The 18,505-nt window shown below is 38.6% G+C and overlaps 1 protein-coding gene across 3 annotated transcripts in view; it reads right to left on the bottom strand.

Moving 5' to 3' along the window:
• The window catches only part of LOC127355058 (voltage-dependent T-type calcium channel subunit alpha-1I-like), a 219,049-nt gene that overhangs the window by 89,433 nt on the left and 111,111 nt on the right, over positions 1–18,505 (bottom strand). For 2 of the 3 annotated variants that reach the window (XM_051385530.1, XM_051385529.1), the window contains 2 exons: positions 10,241–10,400; positions 88–430 (listed from right to left, as the gene is read on the bottom strand). In XM_051385530.1, the coding sequence (XP_051241490.1) occupies positions 88–430; positions 10,241–10,400 (503 nt within the window). Of the gene's footprint in view, positions 1–87; positions 431–4,492; positions 4,551–10,240; positions 10,401–18,505 lie in introns of those variants that run through there. The other variant, XM_051385528.1, reaches the window with a different exon arrangement.

The raw sequence follows: 18,505 nt of genomic DNA, 5'->3' as shown, positions 1-18,505 counted from the left end.
CACATTTAAAAGTTGGTTTTGTTCCAAAAAACAAAGCATTCTGGTTGGTGGTCTGTTTATATGTAACAGGTTTAGCTAAATTCTCACCTGGAAGATGACAATCCAGGCATAGGCAATATTGTCAAAGTTTATGGCTCCTTTGTGTGGGTTGCTGTGCCCAGTGTGACACCGGGTGTAGTAACGGTTCCAGTTAACACAGAGCCCTGCTACACTGACGCTCCCATTGGCCAGAGGTTCGGGGCTCAGGCCCAGCGACTGGCGGTACAGGGCGTCGTCTTTGTCCAAGCAGCACGCTCTCCCTCCCTCGCGGCGGGCAGGGACGTCGGAACAGGACATAATGCCATTGTCGACTGGCAAGGAGCAGATGAAGGGTCGCTCGTCATCCTCGTCAGCCATGTAGTAGGGCTTAGGCAGACTGATACCGGTGGCCCTGGAGGTGTGAAGGGAGAAAGTGGAGATTATTTTATATTCCTTACACACTCAAATTTGCTTTGAAATACAAAAACTGTGAGCAGCATAAACGTTTAAGAACAAAAATAAGTAAAATATGAAGGGTTCAACAATAAAGAAAAGAAGAGAGGAAAGATATAAAAATCATCAGAGAAAGCATGTCTATCAATAAAAAAATGAACTTCTGTGACTCTGTTGCGCTAACTGGGCACAACAATTGAAGAAACTAATCTTTACATTGAAGGAAGAATCTAGGTGGGCAGCACTTCATCATCCTAGGCATTCTTGGTTGTAACACTCAAGGTACATTTGGAAAACTGAAACATTTGAGTTATGAAATACCAGAGAGCAGCCATTTCACTTCTTTGTCTGGTTTTAAACAGTGACTCATGCTAAAGGCCACGTAAAAGGTCTGCGATATACTCCAAATTGAAGCCGGGCATAAACTGTGACTGTGGAAATACATTTTAAGCCTGGATAGTGCAGATACAGTATGCTGTAAAGAGAGTTATGTAATTTGCTCTGTTTGCTAAAAGACACAATTACATCATCATTAATCTTACTCACAAGAAAGATCTCCTACTGATGCCAGACAAAAAGAGCTCTCTGTTCGTAATATTCCACAATAACACTGAGGTTTGTAGTAAGACACGCCATCAGAGCGAAGTATGGGTCTGTGTGCATTCGTGCTAGGTTGTTATGGGAATTTTAGACACAGCATAAACCACTTGTCCTTCATGGCTATTTCCAACATTTGTGTGCATGGTATAAGATCGGACCTGAAAGCAGAAAATGACCGTAGACAGAGAGATGATTGGATGAAAGGATGGAGAGAAAGAGAGAGAGATGATTATGTTTGTAATGGTAAAATTGAAAGACAATGACACCAGAGACACACAAACAGAGAGGCAGAGATGGAGATGCATTAACCCAGACACACTGAGCTGATAGTCACTTGTCTGACAGAGATTGTCCAGTGTTGTGTGTCTGACAGTTTCCTGTAGTTCAGTATGGTTGGCTGTATTGTACGCATATTTGTTGCTGTCTGATTTATCATTTCGAACTGGCAAAAAAGGCAGTCTTGGTAGGCAGCGGCATGTTCAGCCTAGCGAGTCAAGGATTTCACTCATTTAATGTGCCATGTATTTACTTGCCACTTTTTCTTCTTCCACAAACAGACTAACAGAAGAAATTTAGGCAGTCAAACATACTGTAGGCTGAGAAACACCAAGCCAAAGCAAAACTTTCCGGTGTTTGTACTGTTAAATCTAATTCACACCAGCAAGAAAATATTTTGTGTGCCTTTCTGTGATGTTCTTTCGACTGCAAAAACTGTAGTAATACTGAGTACTGACAGATGTATTCCTTTTCATATTGGTGCAAAACATGCATGCAGACCAGAGATCAGCTGGCATCTATAGTTTTTGGAAGGCGTTAAAGTGTAACCTTATTTTGACGTTATTTATTTGCAGCCAATTTGGTGTGTCAGGGATTTTACAGAGACTGACAGAGGAATAGGCCAAAAGCAGCATGCATATGAATTTACTATGTTGAATGAGTTGCAAGTTGAACTACTGCATTCAAATATGTTGGAAATGAAAGGGAAGGATGAGGAAGACCCACTAGGATATAATTAAAGCCAGGTATGTAGAAAGCAAACAGAATGATGGTAAGAAGAAATTAGATATAGGACAGAAATAATATGACAAAGAATGATAATTGCTAAAAGGCGGGGGGGGTCTAAGTATATATGCCATATAAAGAAAGAAATGAGGAAAGAGAGAAAGTCAATACGGTAGAACTGGGGGAAGAAGTAGAGAAAGGAAGAAAAATGCAAGCCAGGAATGACGCAATACAAGAAACGAAAAAGAAAAGAGACAAGAAAGAAAAAAGGAGAGGAAAACAATCAAAAATCAATAACTGAAAGAGGGAGGCAAGACGGGAAGGAGAAAAACAAACAAGAATAACACGAGGGGGCAAAAACGAGAGACAATAAAGGTGTTTGCCTTGCCGTTACAAAAAGAGCAAGGTATACACTGAAGACAGCAAAGCTCAGTGTGATCTCACTTTAATCTGGGAGTGGGTTGCTATTTAAAGGGCAGACCGGAGAAAGAGATACAGATGAATGCAGGCGGTGGTTAGCAATTACATCTGACCTGGTATTTGAGAAGGCTCGATAGAAGTAACATTGTGAGTACTACCCTGCCTCTCAGTCAGTCTATGTCTTTGTCACGCTCTTTGTATCTCTTTCACTGACTCTGCCTTTCTGTATTGTAGTGCACTGAATAGAAGCTATTACCTGACGAGACCCGCAGCCTTTTTACATCAGTTACGTTTACAGTGTAGCCCTGGATATTTCTCACAAGGTCTCATCGTTTTTTCCATCGTACCATTCCTCATTTCCATCATATCAGCTGACTCGGGCCAATATCTCCTCAGTTGCATCATCTAATCTCAGTTGCAACTATATTGGCTCATAAGATCAATTAAAGCCTAACCCAAATGTGCCACAAGTATGGCTTGGCATCCAGGAAATGCATTTTGATATTAATGTAATTACCGTATGATGTAACTCTGATGATGTTTTGGTTAGTGGTTGATTAGTCTATTAAGTTTTAATAGTTAAAGCGTAGTAACTAATATTTTGATCTCTTAGCCGGAAGTTAAATGAGAAGATCAATACTACCAAAGTCTGATAAATATAAAGCTACAACCAGACAGTAAGCTTACGTGACCAAAGACCAAACCAGAACTAAACAGAGAGTAAATATTGGACTTATATTTGTCAGGTGGTCTGAAACATTACTCAAAATGAAAGTTAATGTGGCTATGGATGTGTAAACCTTAGCAACGACAACATAGAACATCTTAAAAAGGTTAGGCTGTGGGTTGGTCAGCTTGTTGTGGAGTTCTACTGCCCCAAAAATCAATTACTGCAACTTTAAGTTGAGCCTCTGGGAACAAAAAACAGCTTTAATGAAAAACAACCAGTATAAAACATTTACTGCAGACAATACACCAAAGCACACTATTAAAACCACATTCAACAGGTCTGAAGGAAGAGGATGCAAGGGCTTCAGCAACAGTTTAATTCTGCTTTTTCAACTCAACAGTTAATTCGATCTGTTTGTGCTGTCCAGGAGATTGTAGTAAAGTCTTGTTTTAATGGGTTATTAATTGTGCAAGATTTATGAAAAGTGCTGAAGTCTGGTCTAGTGTCTCATTAATTATGCACTTTATTAAATGAGAGTGTGTTTTTTAGTCTGATTACTTTCTATTTGTTTGTCAGTTCTTTATTCCTGAGGGTACAATTAGGTTACAAGCACCTTTGCCAAACTCTTTCCTGGCATGCAAAGCTGGCTTACTAAACTGTATACAAGGCCAAAGCAGCTAGGGGAAAATGTTTCTGGCTTTATTCAAAACTTTAATAACAAATATGTGTTGTATGTATGTATAAATTAATATAGTACTACAAATTAAAAACTCTGTTATGTGAGTCCTGCTATGTGCTTTTGAGATTCCCTGTTGTGTCACATATGTTAATCAAACTAAGTAAAATCAGAGACATCTAATTGTCTAATTGAAGACTTATTCCTTTCTGTAAGCATTTATGAATCTGTTTCACTTGATGGCCCACACTGGATAACAAATAAAAACTTACAAACAAATAATTGTGGGCTGCAATACATATTGTTAGGTTTTCATAAGCATGAGATTTTAGTTGGAGGGAAAAGTAACAATTTACTTTTTATAATACTCTAGATTACCAACCAGTATGGTGAAATTGCTTTTTTGAGACTTTTTCAGCTCATGATGCCAGGTGGGAAATGTGTCATAGTGTAGTTAAAATTACCACTTACGACAATATTTGTTTTATCAGAAGATCGTGCATCTGATTTGAAAATGAACCTGGCACTAATAAAAAAAATTAAATGTCAAATGCGTCTCTATTCATCTCTCTATTCCTAACTGTGTGCCTGGTGAGCTCACCTGCCTAGAACACTCATTTCAAAGACATCAGCAAAGTTCTGGTTCCTTTTACCTGCTGGCTTTCCACATGGCATTGTCTGTGTGTCAGGAGGAACGAACCTCCATTGCAGTGCGTGTCTGTATGAATAAACCTCTGTTATGATTTCCTGTTGATCACCCATGAGTTCTGTCGCTTTCATTTTTGTCTCGTTGCCAACCAGCGGCCTGGGAAGAGCAAGTGTATGTCAGAAAAACGTGACGCTCCACCCACTTGTTCTACTCATCTTCCCATCGCACACCCCACCCACTAATCCCCACCTCTGCGCGTGACCGAGTTAACATCCAGTGACAGCAGATATCACAGCCTAGCTCATTATCAGATTGGACATCGCCTGTGTGTCTCTGTATACTAAGGTGATTACATTCGCCACCAGACAGTGACAGACAGACAGCAGTCATTTTACACATGAGGAGACTTTGGACTCCTGACAGCAGAGTAACAAGCCAAAGGTGTGTGTTTTATTCTGCCTGTTTCTGTTCCAGGAAACACTCTCATTTGCAGCTGACATGGTTTGCATCAGCTTTGTGGAAAAAAAACAATAAAATATGATTGTGTGCATGTTTTACCAACATTGGATGACATTACTGAAATTAACTCAGGTGGGTCAGGACATCCCATGATTACATCCCCTCACCATCTCATCTCTGAATTGGTTACCATGGCGATGGCTTACCCCAAAGCCTCTCATCAGATCATTATTTTCTCTCTGGGCTCGGCAGTGCAGACCGCCGTCCAGCCCACTCCTCCGTGCAGCCAAACCGGCCTAATCAAACGCTTGGCCACGGATTTGGTCTCCCGGGCTCTAACTCACCACGACTGAATCCCAGTTATTGTCTGAGCTCTGTGTTTTCACAGTGGTATTAGCTGTACTCTTAATCATAGAGATATATGGGAACAAACAACACCTGTTAAGCTTCCAGCTCCTAATTTGGATTGACTATTTTCTTTTGTTGTTATCAGGGGACATGAAGGGAGTCATCATAATTCATTACTGACTGTATATATTAAATAAATTCACGGAAATCACCCTGCTATCCCACATACAGGCATTTGTTCACCCTGCACAACAAATGCACTCTTGGATACTCAGTGGAGAACATGAAACACTCAACAACATTTAGATACACATTAAAACACGTGCATTGATATGATATAATGACTGGGGTCTTGTCTAATCTCATCTGATCAGTTATCTTCAAAGGCAGTGATGGTGTGGTGAAGGAGGTGTGAGAGTGTTATCAAAACCAACTGCATGAAATGACCCCAAGAGGTAACACTGATTTCCTAGAAAGAAACATACGTATTCAGAGGAAGATTCCAATGAAGTGCTTATTATAGGAAAATGGAAACAGTGTTCAATTAGTACACTTCCAGGTAATTAATTCCAATTATACCATGGTCTGAGTGAATACTCGATTCTGATTGGCTGCAGGGTGCCCATTAATTACTGATAAAGGACACCTACTAAGCAGTTACAGTGAAACTGACTGTATAAATTAATGTGTTGGAATTAATGAAATGAAAAAAACAACTTAATATTTTATTTCCAGCAGTGAGTGTAGCCCTTCAGTGCTTCATCCTCTGAGCACCACAGGATGGTGACAAGCGACAAGAAGTAAACTGCCCCCCCTGAACTTACTGATATTTTGTTTAAGTGTTCATCTAATATTCCATTTGTTATTCAGCTCGTTACTTCTGGCTGCAGCCAACAGTGAGTTACATATGGCCTATTATCAGTTTGTGAAACTCTTGATATAGATATGGGGACAATGACATGGCTGGATAACTGGCTAGTCTTGTTGTTAAACATATCGTTTTAACATACTCCACAGGGGCTTTGGCCTCCTTGTCGATCTAGCATACTGTAACCTACAGTCTCTTAGTCAATTAGTCATTTTTCTTTAAAAAAATTTTTTTAATTAACCTTTAAGCAAACATGCAATTCATCATACACTGTGTGGAGAATACTTTTTCCAATCGAGCAGTTCCTTCGTGGAAATTCCTCTGGCAATCAACAAGTCCTTCAACTAACTAACTAACAACTAACTAACAAAAAATAAATTATTATTTTATTTTTCTGATTATTTATTCCAAAATATATATTTATTTCCAAGGAACTTCCAGATAATTATGAAGAGATTACAGAGTGATAAAAAAGGTAATCCCCACATGGGTTGTATTAAATGAAAATACCCTATATTTCAAGTTTAGCTTGCATCACATTGAATAAGGCTAAACAATTAAAGGAATATATCTAAAATGCAATTTTCAAAACCAAAATAGTTTTTTTTATCTATAAAATAAACTTTTGCATTGGTGGCCTGCATACTGTACTATTACAATTAAGATATGTCACAAACGTATTCCTATATGATGATAGTCAAGGTTGTGAGTATCTTACTGGTTTTTACTTTTTCAGTAATCATGATGTTTAATGTCATTATATCTACTCTCAATACAAGTAAAGCACAAGCTCAACTGTCTTGTACAGCCGGGTATAAAGGTTATAAGGAGAAAAGAACACAATTTTCTTCAGTTTATGAAAGGTCTGTGTAGAGATGCACACTGCACATCCTTCAATGAGCGTTTGCTTTCTGGCCGACATTTCAGAGTTCCAAAATGTAGACTTAATCATCGCGAAAACTAATTAGTTTCATTGTCCATTAAGATTTTATATAGCAGCAGTGAAATGCTGTGTTGATGAAGCTTCACATCGTCACAGAGCTTATATAGTAAGGTTTACATTGGCATGCGCAATGATGTGGTTGTTGGTTTTACAGCTGAAGGTGCAATATTGTGGTGCAATGTGTAGTACTTAGGTTTAACATTCCAGTTTTGTTTCTGTTTTATTGGTATACTGGTTTTATTGTTTAAGTAATGAACATTTACTTTCTTATTTTTGTATATGAGGAAATGTAAGGATGCTGCTCAGTATGTCAGAGGATTATGTCATCATGTAATGATGAGATACTGAGCCTAGTAAATTTTTGCCCAAGAGAACAATAAAGTATATCTTATCTAATCTTTGGAGAATGTCATTTTGCAGTTTGGGAAACTATTGCAAAAGTTGCTTAGTCATAGTTAATAATTGAATAGACTGTGGCTCTTGTGTTTTGAAAATGTAACTTTTTCAAATTGCAGTTTTGGTATAAAAACTATAAACCATACATCATATTTCATCTATTAAGTCATCTTGCAAGGGAACTATGGTGTGCTTCATGGGGTGTGAGAATGTAATCAAAACCAGCTGTGCACAGTGTTATGGGTAGAAGTTGAAGGATATTGACATCTGACATCGGACAGCTGTTGCTTCTGCTACTGTGCACAAACAGATGCAGTGCACAGCCTAACACAAAAACACAAAAACAAGTGTGATCCCTGTGCTATTGAAAAACACAAGCAGAGAGTGTGTCCGTAGCTGCCCTAAATCAACAATAGCATTTGCACTCCTCTGATTCTGAAAAGACATGACAGAAGAGCAATTGAATTTCTGACACTTCCACCAAAATAAACAGCCCACAGCCACTGAGATACAGAACATTAATCCTGGAAATACCATGCAATACTACTGCAACAATAATGATCTCACGCATGCGCCAAAATAAGATTTCACCCCAAACAAAGGGAAAGAGTGAGAAGGTGAAAAGATATAGAAAACTAAAAAAGCCAAATGCATCCAATTGTCACACTGTAAAGGTTGGAGGTAGCAGGGAGATAAAGGTACAGTACATCTGGTTCACATTATTAGCATCTTAAAGCTTAGACCTTTTCCAAAACCCAAATACCCTGCTGTGTGCATCAGTGGGATAGTTTGTGATTGTGTGTGTGCAGGTATCAATGTGCATCCTTGCATGTGTGTGTGTACAAATAAGGGCATATCTGTGACTGTGTGTGCGTGCACAGCAGTTGCTGATTTGCAACAAACACAGTTAATCGCTGATATATATGATGATGAGGAGATGATGCCAATTGAGAACGGCAGTGGAAAAATACTTTGTAGTTTCCTTGGAAGAACACAGGAAAGCAGGTCAGTGGGTGCTACTTGTGTTCTCAAATGAGACGACGGAAGCAGATTCATTGAAACTAAGTAAGAATATTTTTTTTCCCACAGCACAGCGTGGGGTCTGGGCCCCTGTAGAGAGACCCGAAAACTCCCAAGTGACGCTGCGGCTTCAGGGATGTGGGAGCTGGGGAGTCATTTGGGAGAAAAGTAACTCTGATATAAACAAAAAGTGTAAAAAGGTTAAATATTAAACACATGAATGAGTTCTAGAAGAAGCTGTGAAAATGAAGAGATGTTAATGAGATATGAATAACATATTATTGGGTCAACGGAAGGAGAAGTGACATCAGTAAACATATAGTTATAACTGGTATTGAAAGACTCATGTTTGCTCTATATTTCTGAAATTTGAATGATGAAATTGACCGATACGTTATACTGAATGTACTGTATTGTTATACCTGGGCCCTGTGCAAATGCAGCATCATCCCCTTTTAACAAATCTAGTCTCACACATTTACAAAATATCTGAATCAACAGCTAGACTCTATAATGTAATTATGGTAAATGATATACCCCATTTAAGCAGATATTATTTACTGCCCTCAAAAGAACAGAATTTACCATTGTTAAAAATGCCTAAAAGGTCTTATGTTTACATTTACCTCACAATGACCTCTAGTGCCCATAGTATGAATTATTACTTTTGTCTGTCAGGAACAAATGCACAAATAGTGTTAAATTGTTATTAATGTAGGTCAGGATGGATGGGTGATCAACAAAATGTGTTACTTGGACATTGGTCCAGTCAATGTCACAATCTTTTCCTAACCTTTACCAACATTTTAAAATGTTCCTCATTCCTTCAACAACAAAAAACAAAGGAAGAAAAAAAAGACATCTTACATACCTGGCGTAAACACTGAGAAAGGATTATCGCATTTAGCCCTATTCACTCTCTGTGGCTTTTTGTGAAACTGAGGGCTAGGATGCTTATGTGAGCAATTAAACTTATGTCAGCCTGCTGTACATGCCAAACACCGCTCACATGTTATAATCACAGGGATGGGGGGTGAAAGAAAAAGAGTGTCGGTTTTTAATTAAGTGGCAGAATTGACTTCAAGATAATAATATTTGCTTTGTGCAAATTTTAGTTTGCAATCAGCCTCATTATATTAGCACTCGAAAACCAGAGAGAGCAAGAGAGACACACACAGAGAGAGCCTTCATCTCTCTCTATGGTAATATCAGTAAATTGAGTAGATGATGTAATTAATCTTCTAGAGTCACATTGAGGGAGGGCTGGCAATGAAAGGGGAGGTTACGGAACTATGTAGTCATACACTTATGGAAAAGCACATGTTGCCACAGTGTGTTCTTATACATGTATACTTATTTTTTTATCAGCTACAACTTGTAAATATTCATACCTGGCTCCGGGTATGAATATATACTCCAACCCCACAACAAAGTTTTCTGCCTCTTAAAAGGAAGTTTTTCCTTGCCACTGTCACCAAGTGCTTGCTCATGGTTGTAATTTTTGGGTCTCTGTAAATAACTTTATAAGAATTACGGTCTAAATCCGTTACACTCAAAAAGTGTCCTGAGATAACTCGTTAAGTTGTTATGAATTGGCGCTTAAAATTGAATTAAACAGATAAACACGTCACAGATCCTCAAGCTTCACATTGTCTCACACTTGGTTATCTTCTCATGCTTTTCACACACTGACACACACGCAGCAGGCAGTGACTCACAGTGTGAAGTTCTCCTCCGGGTAGCAGCGGTTCCTCAGCAGCCCAGCCCACAGCTGAACTCCAATGATGCCGAAGATGAAGAAGACAAAGAAGCAGAGGAGGAGGACGTTACCCAGCATGGGCAGCGTGTCCAACAGCAGGTTCACAAGGATACGCATGCCTGAGGATACAAACACAAAAACATTTATACGTTAGTAAGATTTATGTCCGAGTATATCACCGTGTTACAGATGGATGACGTTTAAATATTGTTCCCTGTTCTTCTCACATCTGCTTATACTAACAGTAGTGTTTTCTCTTAACGACACATGCCTCATAACCTCAGTTCTAATCCGAAATGTGACCCACCTCTAATCTTAATTTTAGGTAGACTGGATTTGTGACGCTTTTCTTGTTTTTCTCATTTTTCTGGCGTATGTAGATAAAAACTGCTCATGCTAAGGTAACAAAAACATAAGTATTCCTATATTCAGGAGATTATACACTAATAAAAACTTTTGAGATACTCAGATTACAGAAGACACTAACTAAACTAATGTCCTCCAAATTCAGGCAGAAGATAATGCCCCTTCTCTTCCACATTTGAAGGAGCAGTTGTAGTCTGTTGACCTTTTGATGCGCAATGCATCAGACATTTACTCTTTGACAGAGGCAGCCACTGAACGGGATCACAGGGAGTCTGACACACTGATTGTTGCGTGTAAAGAGACACCAAAGAATGCATACTAAGGTATCAGTCACAAAGATGCATCTGTATAATTTGTGCACTTGTAGACAGAAACACACACACACTTTCAAAATTCTCTTCTATCCACCTAACTAACTCTTTCACTCTCACTCTCTTTTCCCAACAAACACATTCTCTGTTTTCCCCTCCCACTCAGCAGAAATTAACACATTACACTGGCATTTCCATATAAGCCGTCGTATTATCATAATTAGCTAATCAATCCCTAATCTCCACACTAATTGTGATCCCACGGCCCATTACTTTGGCTCTGATCTGTATAAGGAAACTAAACCAGGGGTTAAATTCAATGGGTAAAATTGATAGAGGATTGATACAGCATTTAGTTGACTAATCAGGGGAAAGTGGGCGGGCGGTCTTCAGACCTTCTCCCAGGGGTCCTGGAAAATTACACTTGATTTAAGATGTTTGAGTCTAAAGAAGCAGAAGATAAGGAAGCTGGAAAGCCTTTAAGTATACGTGGATGTTTGACTAAACATCAAATGTGACATTGCACTGAAAAAGTACAGCCATATTCTAAATGTTACATATGTATTCAGTCTGAGCAATGAAGAATCATTAGCAATGAATCAAACTAGTTTTCTATGTCCTTGTGGGAAATGTTCTTGAGCAATGCAGAACGTTTCACTTCCCAACAGAAAAATGCACATTTCTCATGGCAATTAAATCCCTCTCAAAGGGGAAAGATTTCAGCTTTGTTCTGAAAAATACAAGATGTCCTTCCTCCCTTCTCCCTACAAACACAGACAACAACCTTTGGTGAGCAGTATGATGAGCTTAGTCTGAATTTTTTATGTTAATGTTTAATGATTTAATGTCTCAAATTCTTTAGATAGATGGGCTGCTTTACCAATGTCATTAATGGGGAGAATACATACTCTCAAAATGAATGTACTTCCTAAACTGTTGTATTTGTTTCAAAATGTACCTCTACCACCACCAAACAACTTATTTTCTCAACTGAAGACACTTTTCATCAAGTTTCTTTGGAACAAAAGATGCCCAAGGCTGAGCCTATCATTGTTGTACTTGCCGTATGATAGAGGAGAGCTTAAATGCCCAAACCCACTATGGTACTACTGGGCAGTGTAACTGAGAACACTGATGTTCTACTATGCGGAGGAGAATATGCCACAGTGGAGAGAAATGGAAGGTTATACACTGAAGCTGTCTTTGCCCGCTTATCTGTACTCCGCCAATTTTAAGAAATTAAAAAGAATAGCAAGAATCCTTTGACTAAAATCATGATTAGTGTGTGGCAACAAGTTAAGAAATATCCAAAGTAGTTGACTCGCTCTCATTATTTAGTCCAATATGGGGAAATGATCTGGAGGAGATGAGTGGGGATTTAAAACTTGGGCTGGACAGGGGTTAGGAAAAATAGGAGATCTTTATTGTCCTGATGATAAACATCTGATGTCTTTTGATGAAATTGTTGCCAAACACAACATAGCTCATAGCCAGTTCTTTAGATATTTAGAATTGAGAGATTTTATTAGAACACAACAAAAACAGTCCTTGTCCATGCCTAGCCTATCAACACTTGACGAAATGATGGTGAAAGACTGCCAGGGGAGAGGCTTGATTTCCAAAATATATGAGGAACTGGTTGGTCAATCTTCAGAAACATCAGTAAAAAAGCTTGAGTCCTGGAGAGAGGACCTACAGGAGAATATCTCCATTGAGGAGTGGGAGAGGGCCTGTACCAAAGCACAATTACAAACAGTGAACACACGTTTAAGATTTCTGCAGTACAACTGGTTGATGCGTTCTTATATAACTCCAGTTAAACTTAATAAATTCAACAGTGACATACTGGATGTTTGTATAATATGTGATAAGGAAAAGGGCACGATTTTCCATTGTTTGTGGCAGTGTTCTCAAATAAAGAAATTCTGGGAAGAAGTGAAACAGTGTATTGAGGAAATTTTAGAGATAAATTTACAGTTGGAACCAAAACTTTTTCTATTGGGCATTTATCCAGCTAAGTGTAACATAAGAAAGAAGCATAGAATATTTCTTGATATAGGCCTGTTGTTGGCAAAAAGAGTCATTGCAATTGCTTGGAAAGAGGTAGATAGACCAAGGATAGGTAAATGGCTTTCAGAACTAACAACGACTCTGCCCTTAGAAAAGATTACGAATGCAATCAGGGGTAAGCAACCAATTTTTGATAACATCTGGGGCCCCTTTAGAAACTTTCTTGCAAACAAAGACTTGTCTCATTTGGTGGAACTAGCTGGGGAGAACCCATAACTGGCCCTCAGCAGTTCCTTTGGGAAACGATTACGGTCTGGTGTTGAATGACCACTATCTAATTTATGCAGCATAATGCTTACTTGTGAATATGAGCAATGTGTGGTTGGTTTTGGACTTATTCTCTCCCTTCTTATTTACTTTCATTTTCTTATGTATTATTTGTATTTTTATTTTTTATTTTTTATTGTGTAGTCAAGTTGTTGTTTTTTTTGTTTTTAATGTCTTGGTCGTGTTTGATATATGTATGTGTTATTATGTCTGGAAATAAATAAAGATATCGTTGGGAAAAAAATGTTTAATGATTTAAGGGAAGGAAATTCCTTCCTAACTTCAAACAGTTAGCGCTCACTGCCAGCCAGGGCAGAATAATTATAAAAAGGTTCCCAGGAAAGCACTTCTACTTTGATCCATTTCTATTGATGGCCTTGTTTTTTTTTAAATTACTGTGATTACTGGTTTGACTATGCAAAGTGCCATTAAAATCAAGTTATTTGATCTGAATCCAACTAAATTACACTGAACTAAACTGGACATCCAACAGTGGAAGTTTTGGTGCCAGACATTATGCATCACAGAACCTGAGTTCCTTTGAGGAAGTTGAAACAGACGTCTCTTTTCCTCACATGGATTAAGTCTGTTTGATGACATAGTGCTGCAATATCACTCAAGACACCTTAATGTGAAAAATATCCATCAATGTATTTATTAAAATATGAATCAATAGTAATAATAGTAAACTGTATATAATATATTTCAAAATACGAATAAGTTAATCACATAAAATAAAAGAAGGAAACAAGGCAAAATGTTAAAAATGTAGAAAAGAGACATAAAGCAGCACATAAAAGGACACAGTATAACAACTTATTTCCCAAGTCTGAGACTTGATTAAAAGATGAAAAGATTCCAAATTGTTCCCACTAGGAAGTAAAATTAAAGTCGCTTTATAGGAATAATAACATTAGCCTGGCTATTTGATCATGGGATATTACCAAGTGTTAGAGCATCAAATGTTTTATATAAAAAGCAACTTTAATCATTTGAATCGTTTGCAGCAGAATGCGGGAGCAGCTTCAGATGGAGGGAGGGGAGCATTAGAAGCAAAAGGAAATGAGCAAAGAGCAAACTAGATAAGAAGTGAGAATTAACAGAATAGAAATGAAAGGGGAGGGGGTGGGAGGGAGAGAATTTGCTGATGACCGTTACCTTGGCTGCTAATACAGCCTTCTCCCAAGGGGAGGGTTGTGGGTAATGTAGTAAACAGGCCCAGTCATTTAAGCTGTGGCCAGTGGGAATCAGGCCTGGCTAATTTCCATTAGCGTCCCATTAACTGACTCTTCTGTTCACTTCACACGTCGTCCACTGAATGCATGTGCACATGTGCCGACAAGTGCGTGTATGCAAGTGTTTGCAGCTTTGCATTGGTTGTTGTTTGGTGTCCCAGCATATATTGTGTGTGTGCATAGGCTGGTGTGTTTGTGTGTGTCTGCAAGAGTAAAGCACTCTGTGTTTGTGTCTCGCCGACAGCATGGAGATGGAATTACCCCTGAGATGAGCTCTGGTAAATTGTCTTTAATAAAGGAGAGAATTGCTTCTTTATTCTTCCAACAAATAAAGACGAGTGAGAAAACTGGCTTTCGGCAGCTGGTGCTGGAGCAGCGCACAGCTGTGCTTGTTATAAACTGACCTTTTCATCCCGTGGCCACTGAGGCTGGAGGTCAACAAAATAACTTTACACTTTCATATTTATGTTGGTAATTGTTCTGTCGATACTTGATGAAGCTTAAGTGAGCCATCCAGTTCAAGAAAGCTTTTACGCTTCATGGACAGACCCGGTCAACAGACAGTCGCTGGTGTAGGACGATTTTGGATTTTTTGACGTTCACTGCCGACATTTGTTATTATTATTTAGCATGGATATTGTTATAATAAATATGCTGACATGCTGAGAAGAAGAAGTCAGTTTTTACCATGGTCCACATTCACACACTTAACATATTAACCTACTAATATTATCTAGTTAGCAGAAAACGTACAGCTGAGGATAATAGCAAGATCCTGAGTTTTGTGGTGTCTTTTGGGGAACAGGAATATCTTTACAAAATTGCTCTGAACATTAGCTTTGAATAACAATGTTCTCTTATAAACAGGAGGTTTTGTTTTCCTTGGAACATAACCTAGAGAGATTCTGGATAGTTACCTGTCGATAAGTTATGTAATTACCACCACAAGAATAGATCACAACCCACAGGTAAAACCTAAGATGGCATGTTTAAGCATACAGGCAGCCATTTTATTCCAGCATCTCAAACATTAGCCAATTTTTTTTTTTCTGCATTAATGGTTGCCACACTAAAACTGCCCAATTACTGTAAATATCTTGAGCATACAGTACATGGAACCATGGTGGCTTCAAGTGGTGTGTGTGTGTGTGTGTGTGTGTGTGTGTGTGTGTGTGTGTGTGTGTGTGTGAGAGAGTGTGTTTGTTTTGCTATCTCTCTTAGACTCAGGGTCTCAGGAGAGAAATTGCAACAGTAGGATTAGCACCTCACCCAACAGCAGTTCATTTAAGTTAAATAAAAAATGTGTTGCGGTTGTGTGTGTGAGTGTTTTGTGTGTGAATGAACGAATGTTTGGATAGTGCTGCTTGTCAATTCACCGGCATATTAATGAAAATCAAGATCAATTATAAAAGAATTCTTATTCTCTAAGATCTAATCATCTCGCTTTTCTCATCTGATCTTCCACTGTCCCCGCCTCCATACTCTCTGTCCCTTGCTCATTTCATCCCTATTCATCCGACGTCTCCCTCCATCCCATGCACTTGTCTCCTCGGCTCTATCTATCATCGTAATAGCCTGCTCATCTGAGTCCCCCCGCATCTTTCCTCTCATCATCCCTCTCTTCCTCTCGTCCATCTTTGCCTATCCTTCATGGAGCCGGATAATCCCCTTTTCCCTCCCTCGTTTGTCTCTCTTTGTGTCTCTTTTTTCTCCTATCTCACCTGCTTCTTCTTCTCTTTTATCCTTCCTTAAACACAAATGCCGTGTCCTTATTGAAACGTTGCTGAATAAACCGCAAAGAAAACGCATCAATCTAGTGCGAGGGGATCAAAGTGTTTGGTGACTTTCTTACACTGACTGTTACATATAGACCAATATAACACATTCGCCTTTTTAATGTCAAAAAGGAAGCTTAATGAATAGAAATGTCACCTCTGTTCATAGAATTGCCAGATTACAGCTGTAAACATGGTTTAGACTCTAATGACTTATCATTGTTTATGTTTCCTCCCAACAGAGAGCTGTACAAAATAACCCATTCAATGGCCATTAGGAATGTAATGAAAGTTTGAAACACAAACCTCTGTAATGCAAGACTTACGGAGTGGAATATTTTGTGTACTAGTTGGGTAGCTGTTGTTTAATGTTTGCTTTGGTGCTTTAATGAGTATAAAGTTAACAGAGTTTAGTTTTCCATGTCATGACGTCTGGTGAGCACAACCTAACTCATCTCACACTAAAGAAACAGTCTTAAAATAGTCCCCATGTCTAAACAAAAAATGGATGCAAAAAATGACTTGAATGTTTAGTCATCTGTTTTGTCGTCTGTCACTGCTATGATTGCAGTATAGTTGAGATAAGGCAACCAAAACTACCCTGTTAAGAAGAGATGACGATTGTAGTCATCCTCAAAGTTATACGATAGAGACCACAGTCATTATTCCTGTGACACTTATCAAGAAAACAAAAACACAGGTCATTTGAACAAAGCTTATAATAAGGAACATAAGGAAAGTCTCCAATAAATGAGTTTTGTAAAGATCATAGTTTGGGTAAAAAATACTGCAACTAGTTATGAGGAGGGGTGGAGCCTGGATTAGAGATTAGCCCTGAGTGAATGATGCAAAGCGGAACATTGATACAAACAAAGGGAATGCAGTCATAGAGGGTATTTCTATCTTTTCACAGACAGAGACAGAAGGACAACAAGAGTAGGTCAAAACCTAGTATATGGCTGGACCAGGTGTGGTCAGTGATAGTGCTTATAATGTCAGTTCCTGGATATTAAATGTTCAATTGCAATTTTCTCTAGTGGTTCCAGCAATTTTGGTTCTCAAGGTGGACTGAAGTAGATCACATGACATGGTTAAGCTATATTTGAGCCAAAAAGTGTTGGAAAACGGGAGCTGCAAAAACAATACTTTCCACTCATATCGTAGGATATTTCATCTGAATTTGAAACAGAAGCATCCTTTATTCTTGGTACATCACTGGTCTCCCATGTATGTTTAAGTGCTCTCCATGTGTGCATGCATGCTCATATATTTTCTATATAATGATGTGCCAAATATAGAAGTCAACACACATTTCCTTGTGACCAACCAAATTAGCTGCAACTGCTTTCAGAGAAGGAAAAAAAAGAAATTGCTCGGATAGTTTATGTTGCAGATTTATGAGCAGTGGGAGGTTTAGCAATTATACTTATAAAAGAAGCAAAACAACATTAACTTCAAGCACCAGCATATCCGACTTAGAGAGTACTCATAGCATCTTAAAATGATTGCCTGCTAGGCACAATTTAGACACATAAAGCACAAAAGCAACTAGAAGCATGCTCTGATTATCATCATCAAAAAGGATAGAGACTAAGCAGCACTCTCGGAGTCGACGTGACGGGGTTTGGGCGCTCAAAACACTTCAGCGATGTCTGAGCATGGGTTAGGGTGCTGATGAGATTTTGTCAAAATCAGAACAGTTCAGGGTGGATGAAATTACTTTTAATGGATTTAAATAACCCTGCACTTGTGTCCTCTGGAATTTGTTTCCTCACACAGGATGAAACGACTTGTATAGCTATTATGACTATATCCAATACAATGGCTGAGCAGAGATTAAATGTGACCTCTCTGTTCTCTCTTTGGCCTTTTCAATTTTAGTCTTTCCATTTTTATTTTTTAGCAGATCATTGTTTGAAATGCAAAAGACAAAATCAATTTGCACACAGACACAGCTGCACCTGTAAAGTGCTGGGCCAGCTCCTCGCAATAACAGGTACACAATCAAATTTATATAATTATAGTCAAGACAACAAGGCATTTGGGCTTCATTTGGCAGTCGGGTTTGTGTCGACATGTATGGTGCTGCATACAATGATCCTGGTTTAATGTGGCCCATTTGCTCCACAATGAATAGTGGAATTAAACACAATCAGTGCTGCGGCATTTGTCGTGTCACTGACAACACGAAGAAGCATCT

Source organism: Dicentrarchus labrax, unplaced genomic scaffold (genome assembly GCF_905237075.1).
Source record: "Dicentrarchus labrax unplaced genomic scaffold, dlabrax2021, whole genome shotgun sequence".
NCBI lineage: Eukaryota > Metazoa > Chordata > Actinopteri > Moronidae > Dicentrarchus > Dicentrarchus labrax.
This window is presented reverse-complemented; position numbering and strand designations above follow the sequence as displayed.